Raw genomic sequence first — 24,700 nt, 5'->3', positions numbered from 1 at the left:
GTTACGGGCTACGACTACTACTACTGCTACTACTACGACGACGACGACTACGAGGGACGAACGGGTGCCGCCTTAAGGAGCTTCGCCCCTAAAACCGACATCGGCAGCGTTGACCCGACGAATGGAAAGAATGAAATTAGGCTCCCAGCAGGAATCGAACCCAAGCATTCTGCGTGGCAATCAGGTATTGTACCACAGAGCCACGCCAGATATATGAACTGGTTTGGAAAAACAGCCTATGCAGGCGTACCGTCGGTGCAACGTCAAGTGTGGTTATGGTGCTGGCTATCTAATTTTGCAAGAAAGCAATAAACACTACATGATGCTCCTACGATACAGGCGTCATATCAGATTAATGTCTGTGGGTCCAGTGTTGGCTCCACTTTTACAGCAGCCTAATAAACATTGTATTTGTATTCCTATAATTCAGCAAGCTATATTGAAGCATTGCTCGACCCCGGAGGAATACATTAACGAAAGTTACGTATGATATTCACATCATCGCAACGTAAAGTGCACTTAGTCCACCCTTACGGCGCAGTGTCCTCTTCATTTCTTACGAGGCTGGGCGATGGCCTCATGCTGACCGAGGATGATGCCAGATTGACTGACAGCCGCTTTGTAGACTAGGCTACCTATGCCACATACGCCCAGGTAGCGTACAAATACGGCAAGCGCCATCCACTGATGTTGGTCTACGTATACGCCTAAGAGCCTCGACGGCGTATACCTCACCAACGCGAAGGGCGACTTCAGGTTCCGACATGTCGCAGGCTCTATCGACAGGCAACTTGTCGACGAAATGACCGAGGCATCCACGTTTTCCAACAGCTGCACTATACCTCATACTTCACTACACGTGGACCCCTCGCCACCGCGATCACGACCGGATCCAATAACAATTCATGGCCAGCTGTTGGAGCTCACTGACCACGGCGATGATGACCTTGTTCAGGAACTGTCAGGAACCTCTTCCACACATGCACACGGGTTCGTGAAACGTGCGTACGTTCTCCATCATAAGGACAAGCACTACATATCAGCTTACTGCTTCTGGTGTTGGTAATACCCACGTTGCCGTTGGCAGCGTTACTCAACTGTAAACAACTGGTCATATAACACATGTGCGGATCTTCAACGTATATGTGTGCGTATAAAATTTATACAAATCTTTAGCGTCCCTTTGTAACGTTTCGTTCAGTAAAAAAATTACGCCACTGTCACATTCCCGCCGCATGCTTCGCATAACATCGACTCTCACGGTGCGTGGGATCTGCCGAATTTTTAAAGACGATAGTCTTTCTTGGGATACTTAAACGGAGAAATTTTGGTCTGTCTGTCTTTCTGTTTGTCGGCACGTCACTCGATTCAGCCACCCGGCCAAAGTTGAACCACTTGCTTACCGCCGACCCAGCGTTAACTGGTACGGCTGTTCATACTTGTGAACGTTGTCGATCAAAATGTAAATATTACGCATATCTGAGGCGCAACATCACTAGCTAAGTATTAGGTGGTGTGTTCCTTTAATAGAAAATGCATACATACGTAATTCTAAAGACCCTAGTTTCTTAAGCTGCGCTGAAAATGCGACTGCGCTGAAACTTGCCTTCCTCCGTGCCCTCTGACGAGCTCATTGTTGTGTTTCGGTTTCGGTTCTGTATTGCACTGTACGAATGCCATGGGGCGCCGCTCTGGCATTCCTGCTTTACCCAGGCGACGTGTACATAAAAGAGTGTGTGGAGAGTACTCGTTGAGTGCGGACGTTTCTTCTGCTTCAGCGCTTCGCGCCAAACCGCGTGTTCGGGCTGGCTGGCGTCCCCGCCGGTCGCGCTGGTCACCGCCGGTCTTCGCCTGCTGCTGCGCCGGGACTACCAGCCCGCAACACAGCACTCATGTTTCCCGACGTATTGCGAGATGGCGTCCATATCTCACGCAGCGCCTCTTCTATCGTGTTTAGACGAGATTTGCAGCGAAGCACGCAGATACGCGGCCAATTTTTTGGAGGACTTCCTTCATATCTCACGAAGCGCAAAAGTTGGTTTCGCTCATCGACAATGCGACCACCATACAAACGACCATGTGAGTCGCCCTGTGAAGAGGTCCGAGCATCGGCGACGCCCTGTTTAGACCGCACTTTAGTCGCACGAATGGCCGTGTAAGCGCTCACTTTTTTTTTGCCTATGTTTACAACTGGCACCACTGGCACTTTGCTGTGAATGCATGGTGTTTAACATGACGGAAATGTTAAAAATGTTGCAGTGGCTAGCTCGGCTATGCTAGGATAAGGTAGCGTTAGCAAAGGTTCAGCTAATTATTCTTAGCGCTCCTGATTGTCTAGGATTAGCTTGATTATCATGCTTACTGCTGCTCTAATGACACACACACACGGTATACGTATTATGTGGCACATGTATATTTATTTTGCCAGGCAACTACTTCGGGATCCGATGAGTTAAGCTTCTCCGCTCTTCTGCGCCGTTGAGCAGCATTTGCGCTCTCCTTCTCCGTGGCTACACCACACTGGCAAACGCCAGTCAGAGGCGCTATCAAGTGGCTCCAGTGTAGTGTCACACGGCGACTGCACAGCGAAGGCGAATAGCTGCACGCGCGCCGGCGCCAATACGTCTGCCAAGGCTACGACGTCACTACTCTGGAAAGAGCAAACCGATGGCGGCGAGTCGCGCGCGGCGGCGGCGGAGTGCGCGGGATCTGCCGGCTCCGGTGCGTGGCATCACTGGTCCTCGCGCATGCGCAGCACGGCTCTTGAGGATCCACGCGAAACTGGCTCGGCTAGGCCAGTGTAGCGAACGCTACAATAGCTGTACCTATCGTATTGTCCCAATGTTGAGACGAAATGAGCTTGCGAGGCCGCGGCGGTAGTATTTCGATGGGGGCGAAATGCAGCAACACCAGTGCGCTGAGAATTAGGTACATTAAAGGACCCTAGGTGGCAAAAATCATTCAGAAGTCACCCGCCACGGCGTTCGTAAATATACCATGATGTTCTTTCGTTAATCCCCGATTGTTTTGTATTTTTTTGGCTGATACCACCACAAGCTGCATGTTTTGAGCTGTTTTTATTTTTCTTCCGGCTGCTCATTTTAAAACAGAAAGCGCGTTCATGGATGTACTTCGGGATCCGATGTAAAAGCGTGAAAGCAAAGCGTCCGTTGCCGAAGTTTAGAAAGCCAAAACACCGAGGCTGTCCCACACAAAACCCCAGCGATAGCAGCGTTCGCATCGCCTCTCAAGCACAGCTGCGCCTCTGGCGGCGGCCACTCGCTCCATATAAAACTGACGCGGCAGTTTCTCGATCATAACAAGCATTGAATGACTCTGCTAGTACGCAGCCCAAACTTTACTACCTCTTAAATGGACTAATTGTGAAATCTGTTCTTTACGCTGTAAAATGACAAACTGCACTTGATTGTCCTCAGTGCGAGAAGCGTATGCCTTCAGGCTCATGGTTTCTCTAAGAAAGAGATGCCTTGCATTCCAATATATAATGAAATTTACGCTATATCTGTTCTATTGGTGTCCCGCACAAATTGTGTGCTCTCTAACACTCTGAAATTCTTTACTCTGATAACTTTCATACTTTCCCAACCCTTTCCCCAGCGTAGGATAGCGTGCCGGTTATTCTAAACTGGCTAACATCCCTGTATTCCTTCTCTCTCTTCTTTTCCTTCCTTACACTGTCTCCAGGATAGGCCCTCTGTACACCTATTAGGAGCGCATGACCGATATCGCAGACAGTGAAAAAAATTGTAGTGGCCTAGCTCGGCTATGCCAGGATATAGGTAGCGTGAGCTAAGGTTCAGCTGATTATTCTTAGCTCTGCTGGTTGTCTAGGAATAGCTTCACTATCATGCTTACTGCTGTTTGAATGGCAACACAGATGGTGTACGCATTATGTGACACATGTATATTTATTTTTTGCTCAACGCCATTTCTCTATTGCCACAAAGACGGCTTGGTGGTTAGTGTAGTAACACGCTGCCATCTATAGGGTCCCAACGCCCGGCGCAGCTCCGGCGCTGAGATCGGCCAACGCTGCCACGGCTATGACGTCACTCCTCTTGAATACGCAGATCGGCGAGGCGTGCGCGGCGGCTCCGGTGCACTAGCTGTCCGCCGTGTGACGTCACTGCTCCTCGCGCATGCGCAGCACGGCTCTTGTACGTGCGCGCGAAAGCACTCCGGCTCGGCCAGTGTAGCTAACGCTACAAAAGCGCAGTCGCGTGTTTTAGTTCACTGTATGGTGTGGATGGAAAATGGAATAGAATGGAAACAACTTTATTGAAAGTTTGGCGATGTTTAATAACCCGGGCTCAGGCCTCCCATGAGGGGACTTCAAGGCCTTGCCTCAACGCCGCCTCGTGGGCCCGCTGGACTGCCCCTTCCTGTGTCTTGAAGTTGGAGCTGCGCAGTGCGGCTGCCCACTTCGACGCGAGAGCATCCGGAGCTACTGCCATCTGAGCTGCTGTGACGGGGCACTCCTATAACATGTGTGAGAGCGTCGCTCTAGTTGCCTGACATAATTTACAAGTAGCATTCGGGTACTGGGCAGGGAAAATGTGCCGCAATCGCACCAGACTTGGGAAGGTGTGTGTCTGCAGCTGTCGCCAGACGACTGCCTGGCGTCGTTTTAGCTTGGGCTGAGGTGGGGGCAATATCCGCTGCCTAACTGGTAGCGCTTGGTGATGTCGCTGTACCTGACCAAGCGTTCTCGCGTGTTTTGAAGCAGGAGGTCCGAACTCGACGGGGCGGTATCCGACTTTGAGCGGCGGGTCATTTCTCGCGCATAGCAGTGTGCCACCTCGTTCAAATTAGGGGGGCCCTCGTCGGTGGGGATGGTGACGTGTGCTGGGAACAATAGGATAGCGGTGCTACTGAACTGCTGTCGACCAGCCTTCTTTAGGACCTGGAGAGCTTCTGGGGAAATGCGCCCCCGCGCGTAGTTACGGACTGCGGTTTGTCAGTCGCTAAGAACAGCTTCGCAGATGGGGTCGGTAAGCGCAAGCGCAATCGCAACCGCTTCCGCTGTGTCTGGATATTTCGTGCAGACACTACACGCGTGCGTAAGCCGGGAGTTAACATCTACGACTACCGCCGTGAACCGGTGTTTGTGTGCGTATTCTGCCGCGTCCACGAATCGCACAGTCCTCTCCCCACCGAAGGAGCGCAGCAGTGTCTTTGCACGAGCCTGGTACCGGCCCCCGTTATGTTCGGGGTGCATATGTCGAGGAAGAGGGTCAACTATTAGCGTGTCGCCCATGTCGTGTGGAATGGTTTGTTTCTGACCGTATTGGACGTGTTAATTCAGGCCGAGCTTCTGCAAGATGTACCGACCCGCGGCTGTCAGGGACATGCGTTTGAGTTGCGAGACTTTTTGCGCCTCCGTTATTTCCTCAAGCGTGTTGTACACCCCCAGCTGTAGCAGACGAGTGGTACTCGTGGACTCCGGCAGGCCGAGGGCGGCCTTGTATGTCTTGCGTATAAGGGTATTGAGTTTCCCCCTTTCAGTGACAGTCCAGTTGTGGAAGGCAGCCACATAAGTAACATGACTGATTACGAATTAGTGTATTAGTCGCATGACGGTGTCCTCCTTCATCCCCGTGTGCTTGTTTGTAATTCGTTTGATAAGGCGGGTAGCCGCTGTAACCTTGCCTTCAATCTTGCGCATAGTTTCGCCGTTAGACACATTGGCTGCTATATGCATGCCGAGGATCCGCATCTTCGGAACTTGGGGAATGCAGGAGCCGTCCTGCGTATACAACTGTATTAATTCACATTGGCGCGGTTCACCGGTAGGCCTGGACCAGCGACGCGGGTGGTAGATTAGCAGCTCCGATTTGAGTGGCGATATTCGGAGGCCCGTGTCTCGGAGGTAGGCCTCTACTGCAGAGACTGCTGCTTGTAAGGTACATTCTATCTGCCCGTCACTTCCTTTGTCGACCCACAGGGTGATGTCGTCTGCATACAAGGCGTGATGGAGGCCATCAATCTCGCCAAGGCGGACCGGGAGACCCATCATCACGAGATTGAAAAGGAGCGGAGATATTACCGACCTTTGAGGAGTGCTTCCTAGGGTATGTTCATCGGATGTCATGGTGTCAACTGTGAGGGTGACTGTGCGACGTGACAGCAAGTCTCTGATGTAGTTGTAGCTTCGCTCGCCCAGGTTGAGCTTGTTAATTCGGCGCAAGATTGCTGCATGTGCTACATTGTCGAACGTCTTTTCCAGGGCCAGGCCGAGGATGGCTCGGGTGCCACTAGTTGGGTCGTTGATGATCTGATGGTAGAGCTGAAGCATGATGTCTTGTGTGGAGAGGTGGGATCGGAAGCCTACCACAGTGGGCGGGTAGGCTGCAGTGTCCTCGACGTGGCTGTTGATACGGGTGAGGAACGCGTGCTCCATCACCTTGCCAACGCAGGATGTGAGCGAAACGGCTGGCTGATTCGCGGCTGAAACGGGTTATCGCTACGTTAGCAAATGAATTTAAAAATATGAGCAGCCTTACAGTGCATACTAACCTGCTTAGTGAACACTTTGCTTCTTGTAGATAAGAAAAACGTGTAGCCCAATCTACTTAGTCTTCTATTTTTTCTTTCACTGCGCTGATGTATACGCTGCACACAGAACACCGCACACAGCGCACTCTCTTCTTCCAACAAGAAGGAGGAGGAAGAAATAGGCGGAAGGACAAGGAGGTTAGCCCGTTCTCAGACCGGCTGGCTGCCCTGTGCTGAGTTTAAACAAACCTGCTGAGGTGCTTACCTGCAAGGAAGGTTGGATGTTACTGCGACCCAGAGGAAGTATGCCTAGCTCCATAGAAATTAGTAAACTACAGGGTTGTCTTCGAGAATGACAAATGTGAACAGAACCTCTGACAACACCAAAAAATTTAGGCTGACAACACCAGCGCAAATAGGTCTAATGCGACGTTTTCCGTTGTTTTTATCATGCTTTTTTTGTCACGCTTTTATGTGGCACGTTGGCACTGTACATTGTTCGAGACGGGCATTAAATAAATTAAAAAAAAGTACCGAACCTGCTGTGGTATTGCAGCTCCCACCAAAAGGGTGCGGGTTGGACACCGAGCTACTCGGTGTCCAACCCGCACCCATGGTGGAAAAGTGCAGACAAATAAAGAAAACGCTCATGCCCTTGGATTCAGGAGCACATTAAGAGAACCTGAGGCGGCCAAGTGAATAAAGAGCCCCGACAACGGCATGCAACATGTTCTATACTTGGGTTAAACTAAAAAAACGCGACAATTTTTTGTCTTTGTGTATTCACTCTTATTATTTGTGTATAATGTATTCGCTTTTTCTCTCTCTTTTTTCACACGCGCATATCATACATGCCGAAAGTCACAAAGGAGGTGGTTTGGTTTATGAGAAAAATCAGTCTGAGAAACCATCATGAAATACTATTGCACTGAGAACTTTCACTACGTCGGCACAGACAGGATTCTCTTTTTGTCTGAATATTTACCTTTTCTTCTTTTTTTTTTGCGCCATACGTGCTCAATCCTAGTGAAATATCCTGCCTTCCGTCACACCTTGTCACTCTATCCATCTGTATCCATCAATATATTTTCTTTTTGTGGTTTCTGCAGCACCGCTTCACTCGTAACACGGACAAAAGAGAACAAAGCAAAATTAGGTCGTTGGTGTTCTCGTCCCGAAAAAGTTGCGTGCTGTAGAGTTTGCATGAGAAATTACCGCACTTATCTCTGCGATCTTCTATTAAAAGAACTGGCGCTTTTCTAAAGGCGCAAGATCAACTATCGTGCTTGCCTTAACGAACGGAATGTTCTTTTAAGTATGATTATCCGAGACACGCTCGCACGTTTCGCTACGTACGCGTTACGCTGTTCCGGTAGTCATACTAATTCATGCGTCAATACGCTAGTTCCGCTTCCTTTGTCTGGTAAAAAGGCCTGGTCCATAGCGACTCGCAGGAGGATTCAACTTCTTTATGCTGTATTCTTTTTGCTTTCGTATTTGCCCAACACGCGCGTTTCTTCGTACGCTTCACTATGGCACTATCTCGTTTGTATGCACCCTCCTCTGGTTCTTTGTTCAGAGAAGCGGCGCCGCCTTTTCTCTGGTTTTCGCGGAACCTCGCGTTTATTAACGCGGGCCTTGACGGTGGAATGCTGGGAACTGCAGTTTCTGGATACACTTGGGAGGGTGACTGAGGCATGTTCGTTGTTACATCAAATAGGTGCGCTGACCAAGCTTTCCTGTTAGTTATAGATCTGTATACCTTAACTATATTAGATAGTCCACATCGAGTGCAGCGTTCAGTGTGACAAACAACAGTCCTAATCTGGCGTACTCTTTTGTATCACCCTCAGCGAGCGTTTATTGTTGGAATGGAGTTGCGCTGCTGAGATCGGGGACGCGGGTTGAATCCCAGACGATTTGGTCATGTTTATATGGTGGCGAAATGCTTAGCCTCTCGCGTACTTAGATTAAAGTACACGCTATACAACTGCAGGCGGTAGAAAACAGCAGAACCCCCCACGTAAGTTTATGTTAAGTACGCGTAAGTATTGAGGCTCTATACAATCAATCAATCAATCAATCAATCAATCAATCAATCAATCAATCAATCAATCAATCAATCAATCAATCAATTTATTTCAACATGTTGCACTTAGTGGCATTCTGTACGATTGGGCTGCCCTGTCACGGGGCCGTGGCCGACGGCATATATGGCGCGATGTGCGGTGCGACCGTTCGTGTGCGCAACGCCGAACGATGGCGCGACGTGTGGTATGACGTAAACCGTGACGTTCCGTGAACCACTGCGGTGTTTAAATCTGGAATACATACAAACATTTGAAGCCACGAATGTCTCGTAAATGCTATCGATCTACGGAACTGCATTCGAATGTTATAATGCCAGATCGAACGCCATCGGACACTGAACGTGTTCGATAACAAACGGTTCCAGCTCGGTTGAAGATTATCAGACGCATCTAAACTTGAGCTATAACTTGTGAAATACGCGAAAAATCTAAACCGCGCCCGAACTGATTAAAGTCACAGAACGAAAGAATTCGCCTGTTTTCGACATCAATGTTCCAATAGGGTTCTATAGTGACCCTACTTGACTTTTTGCACCAAACGATGACAGAAAATCAATAACGTGTTCATAACATGAACCTCGTCTCGTGATGGAAGTTTCCGCCTTCACCTTATGAAACAAACAGACAGACAGAACTTTATTTGGGTCCTGTGACCGTGATTCTGAAACAACTTTTGACCTTTTCGATACAAACTATTTCAACGAGCCTTAACTCGAAACTTGAAGAAAACCATTGTACGCATTCACTTAACTATTGGATTGGCTTATTGAAACTGTTTTCATGCGCTAAAAAAAGATCACGAAAATTTTCAACACTTTTTTATTTGAAGAGGATTCACTTTGCTGCCGGTTTCTAATAAAATCTCTATCTAAAATAAATGCCACCAAATCAACGTGGACTTTAAGCTGTGGTGAGACAATAAAAGCGTTTCAATTATATCCTCCGAATATTTGGCACCGGTGACTCGAATGTCTAGCTACACGCAAGACAAAAAAGAATAGAGTGTTTCTCGCCGTAGAAACCATGCTTTTAAGACACCGATGAGGGCGCTTGCAATCGTTGACTGAAAGTGCTTTAGGACGAGAATTGCCGGGTAAAATTTAGGAGTACAGTGAATGGGGCAGGTTGGTACGGGTTCATCATGGTGCAGGGTAAAATTACTTTTTGAAGAGAGACACAAGACCATGGAGGGAAAATTGGCCAGTACAAATGCCTGCAGCTGAAGTGTCTTCTACAACCTTGCCAAACCCAGCTGCAGGGATTTTTACTGCTGTTTGAGTGAAGCCCCAATTGGCACAATAGTTCGTGAGCCACCATGCTACTCCACACCACACAACATCATATTTATCACACCATGCATAAAGAAAATACCCGGGAAGCTTACCGCCTGGATAAATTCAACGTGCCATGTTTTATGTTCATGCACAGATGCATTTAAACTGAATCCTGGCACCGTCTAGAATACTTGGCGAATGCTGTGTGTCCACTAACCTGGCTATGTGCTTTCAACGCCGTCTCTGCGTAATCACAGATGTCAATTAGGCTGTCGAGATGTCGCAACACGATGAGTAAGTAATGAGGCACTTCGCGAACGCGTGAGAGCTCGGTACCACCCGCAAGTGAGGAATGTCAGCCACAAAGAGCGTTTGGTTAGGGATCCTCGTTAATAACCAGGCAAGAGATGTAGGAGGACGGAGATATGCCGAATTTCCATTGTTGGAGAGAGAGAGAGAAATAAACGTTTATTTGTGAAACAGTGTTCCGAGCGATGCTCGGTATCATCCTACGGTGGGAGGGCTCCCTAGTCCAGGAACCCTCTGTCTTCAACTGCCCTCTTGGCCCTGATGACAAGTTGTCGCTGGTCTTCCAGGTCCTCGAGGGCGAGCTTGGCCTCCCACGTTTCGGTTAGGTGGTCGTCGTTCGTGTTTAGTGCTGGATTGACGTTCATCTCCGGTTGCATATTGAGGTCTACATGACACGGGCATTCCAGGAGCAAATGTGCCAGGGTTGGAGAGGCGACAAAATTTTGACTTGATTTAGGAACATAGTTTGATGGTGCCTACTGTCATTCAATCACTCCCAGCTCTAGGGAGCCAATCATGACACATACTGTGATATAGAAGACAAGTGGCTGAGCAGCGCAGGAGCCGTAATTGACTAACGTTAAGGCAAGGTAACCTTCAATGCAAATGTAACTGACTTGTGGCTATCACAATTAGCCTTACATCGCATTCAATTATTTGATGGCTACATAGCCTCATCCTAACTCAAAAATATTGAGGAATAGCGGTCGCAGTGGTTAACAGTGAGAACCGAATGCATCAGAAATCTTGCTCCTTTTTTTATAAGCGTGAATACAAGAAGCAAAGTCCATAGAATTTCAATGTAAATTTAAACTCCGAATTGTTCATAGAAGAGACAACAATATGCTTATATGCTTTGAAACGTATTAGGCCATCTTAGGATCAATATTTCTGCCGAGGAAGTGCATGAGGTTTTCTTACTTCAAGGTTAGTTCTAAAACACAGAGAACGGGCGAAGGAAAGCCGCGGTGAATAGGCGAACTGGGTAGGTTATGTTAAATCTGCACTACACAGTTGTACTTAGCGTTGCACGATGTAGCAGAATTCAAGATAGAGAGAAAAGAAAAAAGCTGAGATTTGTTCCAGGTTCTAGTCAATATGCGCAGCATGATGGTCGCTCCATTCTGTCAGCTTCAGGTGCCGTAGAAGTTCTAGTTTAGCTTTTTGAGCTGAGTAGGAACAGCGCGAAGGCACAGGATGCAACAATGGGTCTGTCGACAACGTCGCTACCTGCATTTTTCATACGTCCTGTACGTTGTACTGCATCTACTGAATGCATTACGGTGGAGGCAAAGTGCTAGAACGTGCGCTTAGATTTACATGCGCGTTAAAAAAACCCAGGAGGTCGAAATTTCCGGAACCCCCAACTACGGCGCGCCTCATAATCATATCGTCGTTTTGGGACGTCAAACCCAAACAACTATTATTATTGCATATACTCCAGTCATCAATTGAGAAGCAGAAATGCGTGCGCTTCTGCAGTGGCTTTGCAGGGTAGGTGTTGCCTGTGACCAGGCTGCGTATACGAAAAAAATTTCATTGGCGGTTCACTCCTTGAACACAGGCGAGGCACATGCGAATGGTTACTATCTCATCGCACAGTGCCCGTAGACGTCTCCTCGGTGTCTTCATTCACCCTACCCTCTATTCGTTTCCAGAAGTGAAAACGTTAAAGCAACGAATCTTTAACGCTTGTCAGGTACTCACTTTCCTCGCTGGACCTTGGTGGGGCAGTATTTGTCGTTCTATGTTCGTGCTTGAAAACGCTTCCGCCGATCGGCTTCTCTAGCATAACCTTCCCATCCTGCAGCAATTGTGTTCAACAAACAAGATAAGATTTAAAGCAGCACGAAAAATAGAGTGCGTGTATTCGGAAGGGATCATCTTATGCTGGAACTGTTGCTGAGGGACACTGCTGAGGCCTTGACTTGTTAGGAATTCAGGAAACGACTGGTATACATATAAGACATATGCTTCAAAACAATGATTTGTTAAGTCCCATCAAATGACAAAGAAGTCCAGATTCAGACAAGCTTTAGGAGAAGTTTGACTGACTCTTCCTAAACAGGCGCCACGGATGATGCCACTACAATCTCCTCCAAGGACGTTATCTCCTCTCTGCATTCAGATGTCCATTCAATTTCCTGGAATAGACTCCAAGACCAACATGTGCAAAGCAGCTTGCATGCAGATAGCACTGAGCTACATGAGCGTAAAATGCTCTACTAGGAAACACGTGACGGCTTGTCTACTCGCTTTAGCTGTACTTGCGGCGTTTTCATTTCTTCCACTAGCCAGACATTCTCATGGCGTTTAGAGCGAGTAACGTTATCGACATCGGCTGGGTTATGCACATCGACATCGACCATGAAATATATAATCCAGCGAAATCAACATTGAACAATTTTTCCTTACTCGAAAGCTGATTGGAAAGCCTTTGCACAAAAACTCGGTATCAAGAAATTATATTTTATTCAATGATATCGCGTGCGTGCAATACTTGGTATCTAATGCTTGACATGTGTTAGAACTGCAGTGGCTTCCAGGACGCTGTAATGCAGTTCCAGGAAATTTCACTGCAATGACTTCGAGGAGTGTCCTCATTGTATATTTGCCCTTCGGAACTGCAGTGACATTTCAATGTTGAGTTTGGTGTTTACGTATCTAGCTAACGAAGGCTTTCCAACTGATGCTTACTTGTTGACTGTCCATAGGCACAATGTTACGTTTTTTGTGCATGTTTTTACTGAATCATGAAGTCTAACGCGGTTCGAGTTAACGACAAGTAAGCATCAGTTGGTAAGCCTTCGCTTGCTTGTTTATAATTTTGGCGTTACCAACCTCCCGCACTAGTGAGGGCGTCCCGATTTTTCATACAAAGAGCTCAGAGTTTCCAGAAGCTTTGCAAGCCTCTAGGGAACTAATCTCTACAGTTTTCATCTCTTCCATGAATAGTGGTGTTTCTTCGTCTACGTGGTTCGCCCCGTTTTTCAAGGCTTGCAAATGAGGTAACTCGCCATGGGTGTAGAATGCACCTGGCGGAATACCTTTCCACGTGTTCGCTGAGCCACCATGAGGCAGCCTTGTATGTCAGGTGGCGACTACACCCGTGGTCGGGTATTACTGGCACGCGAGCGAGCATGCGGACCAGTTTAAATTCCCGCAGCGATTGCTTCAGATAGGCTTAAAGAGGTACCGTTCAGCGACCGTCCCGGCCAAAGTTTTATACCCTGAATCTTACACACAAGATAGAGAGGTTCATACTTTGACAGACGACAGTCTTTTTCGGGGAACTTAAACGCAGAAATTTTGGTCTATCTATCTATCTATCTATCTATCTATCTATCTATCTATCTATCTATCTATCTATCTATCTATCTATCTATCTATCTATCTATCTATCTATCTATCTATCTATCTATCTATCTATCTTCTTTTCTTTCTTTCTTTCTTTCTTTACTTATTTCTCTCTTTCTTTGTGTCTGTCTATCTGTCTGTCTCTGTCACACGATTCAGCCACCCAGCCAATGATTAAGCACTTGCTGAACGCCCAGCCATCTTGAACTGGTGGCTGCGTTCATACTTGTGAACATTGTCGATCAAAAAGCAAATATTACGCATATCTGAGGCGCAACATGAGTACGTAAGTAGGAGGTGATATGTTCCTTTACTAGAAAATACGTAGATACATATTTCTGCAGACACTAGTGTTTCTTAGGCTGCGCTGAAAATGCTAGTGTTTCTGAGGCTGCGCTGAAACGGCACAGAAACGGCCGGCAGAAGACTATCGTCTTTCGACGACATTTTCAGCGAAGCACGCAGACATGGGGCCAATTTTTTTTTTAAATTAAGTAGAATAGCAGGCGATAGGGTGGGAGGAAGCATACGAATGCTTTAAATCTTTGAAGCTATTAGAGACGCTTATCTGCCTTCGCTGCAAATGTATCTTGAAACACGGGTGGTAATGAGCATTAATAAGGCGCTCGTAGCATGTTCATAGATGAAGATGGGCAGACATAAAATCGCAGTGCCGGATGCAGAGATATAGTATATCATTATCACTAAGGAGTTTCTGAGCCCCTACCAGTTAAGTATAACTGTGTTTTTGCCATGCAAAGAAATCGAGAAAACGTCATTCCAGGTGACTCATAGGCACGTTTCAGCGAATCTTCACTCGAGCTTATGGACCAGTCACCTGCAAGCTTTGCCGTTCCGATAAGACTTTCTAGGCTTATGAAAATGCGAGAACAGACACCCATAATCTTCCCTTGTGGCTAACAATGTCCGAAATCTCAACAATATTTACTGTGATTGTCTTCACGCCACACGTCCGCTTGCACGCCGTAATCGCAGTGCTTCCTACCGTTTCGTCTACAAATTCTTGCTTACTTCGGAATTGTTCATGACAGTGCTAAGCAGACGCAGTACCGTCTTTTGTTTCACAGTTTTCAGTAGTTGGTTTTGAGGAAACTTACCACACTTTTTTTATGTATGTTAAAACTTGTAACCTTGTACAGTGCTCAAAGACGTCCGTCAGCATTCACGATCAAGATAAAGAATTAAGCGATGAAGACGTGACTTTCATGCGCTGCGAAAAATCGCAAACATTGAGCCCCTATAAGGCTGTCCACTGCCTACGCAGTGCGCTGGATATTTTTCTGTGAGACAAGCGAAACAAAGACGTGCGCTCTGCAAGTATAAATGCCGCATGTTGATGCCGTATAACGAATCACAGCGCTCATTTTTGACGGGGAGCACCCCCGAACGCAGCAACACTAAGGTCGTGCCCTCAGGGAATCAGTAATGGACTAAGAACTTTCATACCTTGCTTTGATGTACCTTTTGAATTTTTCTCCAATTTTTTCGTATATAGCCACCTCATTTCAAACCTGCCTCTGCACCATGCCTCCATTCTTGATCCTTTCAGTTATGTTTCCAGAAAGTTCTTGCTCGTGTCAATAGTTTGGCGATGGCAGTCATTTCTTGCTCATATATTTGTAAATGTTGTAAGAAAGAGAGAGAGATGGTGTGTGTGTGTGTGTGTGTGTGTGTGTGTGTGTGTGTGTGTGTGTGTGTGTGTGTGTGTGTGTGTGTGTGTGTGTGTGTGTGTGTGTGTGTGTGTGTGTGTGTGTGTGTGTGTGTAGAGAGAGAGAGAGAGATTCAATATATGAAGGAGGTATTAAGACATCGTTTTTTCGCGGCTTTCTCTATATTAGCTGATCACTTTTCGGACTGCACTGCAGCCGAATTCGTGCATCTGTCAAACCAAGACGAAACAGCAGTCATTGCTTCGTCGTGCCTCTTCTCCTCCGCCGTTGGCGTTGGCTCTCGGATGCAGCCCCGGTAATAGTTCCACACAGCCAATGAATTACACTAAAGCGATGTGGCAATAGAGTAAGGTATGAAAGGAAGGTGAGGATGAGATAATTAAGCTATAATTCTTGGAAGAGAAAACAAAGCTCTTGGCTGCAGGAAAGAGATGCACAGCATCACCTGCCACTACGTAACTGGCATTATCCTTGGGAGTCTCAATGTTTTCACATCCGCCTAAAAAATTTGAGGGTCCTCCCTCTCAAGATGTAGTGCTACAGATTTCATGCCTATTCAACGCTTCCCATGGAAGGGCAGTGCATACTCCGTTTGTTCCTCCTCCTCATCATCTGATGGCTCTTGATCAAAGAGATGCTTACGATGATGTATATGATCGCGCCCATAATCACGCATAGGTGTTCAATGAATTCAGGCTGATAATTGTGGCCAGTGCGGTGGTGATGCACTTAAAAATAGTGCTGCTCGTTTCGCCACACTTTCCTATAAAGATAGCTAAGAAATTTAGACCCAGTTGTGAGGATAAGTACCCGCAAGACGAAGAGAAAGATGAATAAATGTGGAGAAAGGCAGAGAACTACAGCCGGGGACTACTTCTGCAGCCTTCTTGAAGTGAAACGGGAGAGACAGCGATAAAGAGAGCTCGAAAAAAACAGCAAGCTACTACACGTCTTGGTTACCGTTCGACCAACCGTTGTCTGTTTATATTATTATTTTTAATCGGAGAGGTAATTATTGCACAAAGACTGTTTTGGTAGTGGAAGAGAGGAGTCATGGCTGAACGCAATATATAGTCTGATGACCGTGTTTAAGTGTTACCCATTCGCATATCGTTTAAAACCATATTTATTGTGCACTTGCTTGGCTGAGACACAAAGTACATACGTTGTATAATGCAGTCAAAAAACGCCTTTACTAAGAATGTATCTAGAATGACGTGGCGTAGACAATGAATTCCTCACATGTAGGCAATATTTTGAGCTTTGCGGTGTGCAACGTTGAATACAGAGTGACCTATGCAATGAAGCATAATAAAGACCTTGATATGAGTCTGTTTTACCATATGCATGTTACTACATAGCACATGTTGTAGAGTTGAGCGTATAAATACGTCTCAACTTGGAATTTCAGCGGTGATAGATTTGATGATGTGATGAGAATGGTGAACCCACCACAATGTGTTTGAAAGCTTTTCCGAATAGAGTCTAGGTTTGGGATTGTTTGCGTTAAACCTAAATAAGTTATTTCTGATGTATAAGCACAGCGCCAAAAACGAATACAATGGACCAGAAGACGACAGGACATGCGCTGTCCTTGGTATTGTTCTCGTCCTCTGCAATCATTTTTGGCGCTGCCCTTTTACATCAATATGAGCCGAAACCAACTTGCCCACCTATCTGTCATTCTGCCAATTTTCTCATATGCATATTCAAGGAAGACGCAGAACTTTAGGTATACAGGCAAAATGCAATGTAATGTCAGCAACGAATACCCGCCAGTCCATAATAACAGATTGGTGACTACGCAAGGTAGGCAACGTACACTATGTCAAGATAGGCAACAAGTAGGCTGGAGACCAGCAGTGGGGGTTTTGGCATGACTTCTAAAAATGCCAAAGGTGAGGTATTTCGGAGAACCTAACGAGTAACGGATCTTGAATACCTTCTTCCGAAAACGGGCGAACCGTAAGTGGACATGGAGCAGCTCTAATGGCGAAACTAAGAATGAAATAGACCTCATAAGCTGCGCACACGCTGGTATCGTGCAGGCTGTGGAAGTGGTTGGCGAGACGCTGGGGAGTCATCACAGGATGGTAAGGTCTCTAAATCGCTTAGACTTGAAGAAGGAACGGTAGAAACTGATACGCATCAAACCAATTTAATAGTTAGCGCTCACAGGGAAACTACTGGAATTCAGGGTCTTCCTTCAGAGCAGATACTCGGCTCAAACCGAGGAACTCGACCGCAGCGTTGTCGCAATTAATGATAATCTGACGAGTATTATTACGGAGTGTGCAGGAGAGAGGTATAGTCGCTAGATAGGACGCTGGCAAGCTCTCCCAGGAGACGAAAAACTTCATTAAGAAACGCCAAAGCATGAAGTCTTCAAGCACAACAGAGAAAAGAGAACTGGGAAAGCTTTCGAAGGTAACCAATATGCATAAGGTAGGCGGCATAAGAGGGGTATATATACAGAGAATCGAGCTTGCTCTAAAGAACGTACGAAGCCTGAAAGCAGTGAAGGCGAAATTGGGCGCATGGAAAAACCAGATGCATGCCTTAAGGGACAAGAAAGGCACAGTCACTCGAATATGGATAGGATAGTTGAAGCAGCACAGGAGTTTTGCAGACATTTGTACAGTAGACGGAACAAACACAACGATAATGTAAGAAGTAGTAGTCCAGATGAATCTAGAACCGCACCAGTAACGACATGGGAAGTAAAAAAAAGCCTTGGAGGGAATGCAAAGAGGCAAAGCTCCTGATGACGACCAGGTGACATCAGATCTGTTCAAACAAGGTGGAGAGATTGTGTGAGGAAAACTAGCCACCCTGTATACGAAAGATCTCTTAACGGTCAGAGTACGACAATCTTGGAAGAATACCAAGATGACCTTAATCCACAATAAAGGGGACTTCAAGAACTTGAAATATTGTTGTCTACAAGCTATTTACAAAGCTAATAGCTAATAAAAAATACATTAAATTGCAATCAGCCAGAAGACCAAGCTTAGATTCGTAGAGGCTACTTAAAAATAGACCACATTTACACTAACAATCAGGTGATAGAGAAATGCGCGGAATATAACCAACCCCTGTATATAGCCTTCATACATTACGAGAAGACATCTGATTCGGTCGAGATATCAGCCGTCACGCACGCAGTAGGAAATCAGGGCGTCTGCTAGCCATATATAAAAATACTGGAAGAAATCTATAGCAACTCGACAGCCACTATAGTCCTACATCAATAAAGCGACAAAATCCCAATAGTTAAGGGTCTGAGGCAGGGACACACAATATCCCCAACTGTATTCACCGCGTGCTTACAGGAGGTTTTCAGGGCTCTAGACTGGGAAGAGTAGGTATACAAATTAATGGAGAGTACCTCAGTAACTTCCTATTCGCTGATCACATTGCATAGATGAGTAACTCAGGGGACGAACTGCAACTCATGATTACTGAATTGGATAAGGAAAGCAGAACGGTAGGTTTGAAAAAGCCCTCTCGTGGACAATATGTAAAGCCGTCATGGAGCGTTGCACACATCAGGGAACTTTACACTTCGCGAACATTTAGTGCCAAACTCATGGGGTGCGGCTTCTGTGGGGCCGTTCCCGACGCGAACGAACGCTATTTTTATAGAAGCATGAGAGAGGCCCCCGGAGATATTGTTCTAAGGAAAGCTGCAGCCTAGAAAAGTCACACGGTTCCTTATGCATTTTGCCTAAGCGACTGGAAGGCGAAAGCCACCTTCTACTTATTTTTGTTCCTAATCGACACTAATGATCCCCCCCCCCAAGGCTTGTTGCACCCAACCTGGTTTCGCAATGCCTCCGAAATCGGAGGCATTGGAAGCTTTCTGCACTTCACGTGGTTTTGCAGTGCCTCCGGCAGTAGCCTAACCAGAATTTTTTTCTGGGGACGGGGTGGGTGGGGGGGATTGTGTTTGTACGTGTGCGTGTATATATACGCATGCAAAATCGAAACATTTCGCGGGAAGGAAGGGTTCGATCACTTGACCCCCCCTAGCTATGAAAGCGGCCTCCGGGATCGGCCCAATTTGACCAAGCGGGGATGTCATGTGATGGTCTTGAAAATTCTGGTGAACTCTGACATCAGAGGCTTACGTCATCACGCGATATTCTCGCGTCACTCATGTTGACACCGACGCCCATTTTCCGCGTTGGATGAGGTCTCTAAGACCTGCTCCTCAGTAAACCTCCACGCATCACTTCTTAGGATTCCTCAAGGAGCTTCCGCACGCATTTTTAATCGATTCATTCATCGCTATGGCTATCACTGCTTCTTTTGGTTGCATCTGCCCATTTCTTGGCGAGCCATTCATTGCTGTCATTGAAATGACACCGTTACAGGAATTTACCTTATCCTGTAGTAGTTTGCTTAAAGGATAAAATGGCAACGTATTTTCATTTTGATGTACTGTCCTTTGATATAAGCTACAAGAAAAGGTATTTGAATAAATAGTATCGTAACCAGATTGAGGATGTAGGCTCTTCAGAATGACTTATGCTAGGCGTGCCTTGTACATTTGGCTCCATTGACTCTGCGTGAGGGTTCCGTTGTGTAATGGGAAAAGTCTTTGCCTATTGATGCGAAGTATCTTAAGGCGGAGCTCAATCCGGTGGTGGTGGTGGTGGTGGTGTGCGGCGTGACCACCTTTACTGCGCATGCGCATACCCTCTCCACACACCTCCTCTAGACTCACCCTCTCCCCTCCCCTCTCCACTTTTCCTCTCCATTTTCCCTCTCCCCTCCCCCTTTCCACTCTTCCTCTGAAACGCGGGCTAGACATGCCGAAATTCTCTCCTGCGCAACGCCACGATGAGCTCGAGCGCATGCGCGTCCCCTCCCCTTCTCTCTCCTCTTCTACGCTGCCCCCCTCTCGCCCGCCTGTCGACCGCGTTTCCCGCTCGCCCTGTGAGAATTAACGGCCAGGCTAGATGGAAGAAAAGACGCGCGTAGCGTCCCTCTTCGCGTTCCACGACGCGAGGTCGGTAGCATGCACAACGAACGCCAACGGAACGCGATCGTGCAAGTGCTCCGGCTTCGCATCGCCTCATGGTCCCCTTTAACGGGAGATGGTGCAATTTTTTCAAGTTCATCCAACAATTTTCTGAACAGTTCTAGACAGGTTACCGGACACCCCGCGAACAGTACATCAATTTGAGTCGCCCGGAACAATCAGCGTCCAGTCAGACCTCTTAAATCTGTTCTGTGTCTAGCGCCATTTGATCCCGTCTTTCAAGGGCCCCTCACCTAGTTTGGCAATTTTGAGCCGACGAGCGCAATGCATACACCGAGCGTTCACGATCACGTCTGCCAAAATGTGCAACGCTACGCGCCGCGTAAATGGGTCAAATTTCAAGCTGAACGCTGCTTGCCCTTCTTCTCGCGGGCGCGCGCGCCCAGAGAATGAGGGAATGACGTAAACGAGGAAATGGCCCTACGTAGATGGTAGTGCTGTGACGTCGGTCCTCTACGTAGACGACTGTGCTCTGACGTCGCAACAGTAGCATGTGACACTGCGATAATTATTTGACAAGACATGTGTAATTTGTGTAATTTGTTGCTTGAAAAGATTAATAAAACTTGAGAGAAATAATGGCACACAAAGGGAATGTCTGCGTCTTTTTCATGTTTTTTTTCCCGTGAATTGCAGCGAGATGCCGGGCTAATGTGCCTCCGTTTCGCACGCGTTCATGCACCCGCGGTTAGCGCATCGAGCAGACACCAGCCCTGGAAACAAAAGTGATGTTCTGGCGCGTTCGAGTACTCATTATGCTCATTTATTCTACTGCGTCCAAGCAAACGTAATGAGCACTGGCTCATGATACCGCCGCTCTCGTGCCCGAACAAATGTCGCAACTTTCATGGCCGTCCCACAGAAACAGGCAGTACACCACACAGAACGCCAAAACAACGCCCACGGCCACTACATAAAAAAAAGGTAGCGACCGTGCAACGCCGCTCGCGTGCTCGGGCTGTCTCGGGAATGTCATAAGCACGTGACCATGCATGAGCATGACGTGTTCACGCGTATGAGTCAAGTGAAGACGGCAGGGAAGGGATTTGGCTTGCGAAGGCTACACGGGGCGATTGGCAAGGGTTTGCAATTCACCTCCTCGAATCATGGTGTCGCGCCGCTACAAATATTGTTTTTAGCAGCTCGTAATGGAACCGATTTGAAAAATGTTTGCGGCATACTGCGCTTCATTTGGCACACAACAACTTCCAGCGTCTAACAATTTGCTATGTGGCCTGGTGAGGGGCCTTTAAAGGGACAATAGTATGAAAGAGAGAATTATTACTAGATGACAAAATGCCAAAAGCCTAACATTTAATTTTACAGCCAAAACTATTCAGAAAAGCTTTCTGAAACCTGGTATGTTAAGTCTGTGGCTTTCGTACAAAACAATGTATTAGAAGACTCAGAAACGTTTGCTGTCGGGCTAGTTGGTGCATAGCTTAACTTGAACTGATGGCGCAAATATCAGACAGGGACATTTGCACCACCAGTTCAAGTACTAGAAGACACCACGCGAGAAGTTCCAGGTGGCGTCGCCACCCGCAGTTTCTCTTTGCTCGTTTTCTGGCTTACCACGCGACTAATTGCGGCAGTTATGAAGATTTCGGTATTGTGAAAGAGTGCTTTACAAATAAGAGAAAAATCGTTTGTCGCTTTATTGTCCCTTTAATGACGCACCCATCATCCCACTTACGTGCATTCATGCTTAAATCATAATATAAATGCATAAGCATGCCTAGGCAGACTCAGTGAGAAAACTAGGGAAGGGCGACGCATGTAGGAAAGGGTGTCTTAGTTCGACTAACGTGAAACCTGTGGAGAGGCGAAGCATGCACTGTGCGTCGGTGTTTTGCACACCAAAATCACTGCCAATGGGCAATGAGAGACAGAAGAAAGGTTAGACACAGAGACGTGCAGTTCGCTTTTAGTTAACGTGCACGCTGCGATTTTTTATCGTTCAACTACGCGAAAGGGGAATCTCCCACCGGCACTACATTGTCGGTCAAGATTCAGTGCCTATATATACGGGGTGGCCGGTGAACGGTTGTGCCGCCCGAGCAGTCGGTTTTTAGACGCGAAAGCATCTTCGCTCGGGGCAGTGTCCGTTCTGCGGCGTCCGCACCCACACTGCGCACGTGAACTCTCCCCCCTCCCCTCGCGTGAGCGCGAGGAGGTGGGAGGAGGTGGCGTGAGCGCTGCCTCCATGTCGTTTCTCATCTCAAAGCTATAGAGAAATAAAAGAATTGAGAGGACACTCCGCGAAATCGGCCTCGTCTTCTGCGACCACCTCGCGGTTCCGTGAACAGAAACATGTGCGAAGCGCGCGCACAGAAAGGAAACCTAGCACTGACATGCGGAGACACTGTACGCCACTTTCTCGAAAGCAACCGCGACAGCGCTTACGGACGTGCATTCGAAGCGCAAGTGATGCCTGTGCAACGCGCTGGCTTGGCTGGATGTGCCGCTCGGTTATCACTGTCCCAAAGGATGTCTGCCGTCTGGTGCCCTCCGGCGGAAGGCATCACTGTCGGTGCCAACGTCTCGCATTGGAAACGCTCGGCGGTCGGCATACTATACTCGGGGATAACTTTCTGTGGCAATGAAGGGAAAGCTACGTGGGCGGAGCATCTGCACATGTACTGCTACGCAATGTAGTCCAGTTTGGCGCGCGTCTCGTAACGCCGTGGAAAGTGATGGCTAGCGTTGCATTTCGACGCAAACGCTGCTTAGCGTCTAAGGTACGAGTAAAATGCGCGACTTTTTCAAGCACGCAAGAACGCAAAGTGACAACGTATAAAGTGAAAGAAATAGAAATATCTCGTTTGTGTGCGCTACGTTCCGTCTCAAAAAGCTACATATAGAAAATAAACGAGTATTTTATATATCTCACGCACAAAATACGGAAGCCATTGTGGGACTATATTCATTAGCGGTAGGATACGTGCATTGTGGCTCTGTATCTTTCCATTCATTGCCACAGAAAGTTGTCCTAGGCACTGTACCATGGGTATCACTCTTCTTTTGGTTGCACCTGCCAATTGCTTGGTGAGCAATTCGTAGCAGACATTGAAATGACACCGTTACAGGAATTTACCTTATCCTGTTGCAGTTTGCTTGAAGGATAAAATGGCAATGTAGTTTGCTTTCTGATATACTGTTTATTCTGTATAGGCTACAAGTAAAGCTATTTAAATAGGTAGCCGAACTGTGCACTGTAACCAGATCGAACATGTAGGCTTTTCAGGATGACTCAAGCTAGGTGTGCGTTGCACATTTGGCTCCAATGATACCGCCACGGGCACTGCCGGGACAATAGATCTGGACAGCTTACCCCTCTCCCCATGTAGAGTACATCATAATTTGTATCGCCGGGAACTATCAGCGCCCTGTCAGTCGTCATATATCCGTCCTGTGTCTAGCGCCGTTCGCTCCCGTCTTATAGGGACAATAATATGAGAAAGTGAATTATTACTAGATGAGAAAACGTCAAAAGCGTCACATTTAACTTTACCGCCGAAACTATTCGGAAATTGTGTCTGAAACCTGGTATGTTAAGTCTCTGGCTCCCTTACAAAAGAATGTACCAGAAGACACTGTGCGAGAACTTCAAGGTGGCGTCGTCAACCTCATTTACGTTTTGCTCGTTTTCTCGCTTACCAAACGACTTCGTATTGTGAAAGAGTGCTTTACAAATACGAGAAAAATTGCTTGTATCTTTATTGTCCCTTTCATGACACACCCATAATCCCAGTTAGGTGCATTCATGCGTAGATCATATACTAAATGCATAAGCATTCCTACACAGACTGGGTGAGAAAATCGGGGAAGGGCGACGCATGTAGTAAAGGGTGTCTCAGCTCCACTAACGTAAAACCTGTGGAGGCGTGAAGCATGCAGTATGCGCTGGTGTTTTCCACACCAAACCACTGCTAATGGGCAATGAGAGCCAGAATAAAGGTTAGACCAGCGCCTCCTCTATTTTTCTGTGCCTGGGCGAAGGAGCGGAGCGCAATGGGAACCGACCGTCGGCGTTAGTGCGGCGTTTAGCAGCAGGGCGCCGCCACCGTAGTAGAGAAGCTGTCGCGTCGTCGCTCGCGGAAACGAATGCCGTGGCTGCATTCGAAGCTGCTGTATGGTTCAGTTTTCGGCTGTATTCACGTTGTTTAAAGTATAATGAAAACTTGTAAACTGGAATCATGAAGCACTTGTCGTTCTGGGCAACCAGCCAATTGCGAAGGCATGTGTCTTTCGCGGCAATTTGATCGAGACGCTCGCGCGTCGTCTGCTAGCCTGATACCAGAGAACGCATGCCAGTGATGCGCGGAAAATTGTTTTGTCACCGTTACGTTCGCTTGACTGAAAGTCGATTTTCGAAAGCAGCATTTGCCAAGAGCTTGGGCGCTTAATGTTGCC

At 47.2% G+C, this 24,700-nt stretch overlaps 1 protein-coding gene across 1 annotated transcript; it reads right to left on the bottom strand.

Annotated features, from left to right (window-relative positions):
• Nucleotides 1-5,578: 5,578 nt before the first annotated feature.
• Nucleotides 5,579-6,421, bottom strand: LOC119385697 (uncharacterized). The gene has a single exon (XM_037653091.1). The coding sequence runs from the start codon at nucleotides 6,419-6,421 to the stop codon at nucleotides 5,579-5,581; it is 843 nt and encodes a 280-aa protein (XP_037509019.1).
• Nucleotides 6,422-24,700: the final 18,279 nt, after the last annotated feature.

This window comes from Rhipicephalus sanguineus, chromosome 3 (assembly GCF_013339695.2).
Source record: "Rhipicephalus sanguineus isolate Rsan-2018 chromosome 3, BIME_Rsan_1.4, whole genome shotgun sequence".
Classification (NCBI taxonomy): domain Eukaryota; kingdom Metazoa; phylum Arthropoda; class Arachnida; order Ixodida; family Ixodidae; genus Rhipicephalus; species Rhipicephalus sanguineus.
Note: the sequence above shows the minus strand (reverse complement) of the source record. Positions and strands in the feature narration are given on the sequence as shown.

Coding starts and splice junctions, on each gene's coding strand:
- LOC119385697 (XM_037653091.1), bottom strand. CDS start 6,421: ATGGAGCACGCGTTCCTCACCCGTATCAACAGCCACGTCGAGGACACT.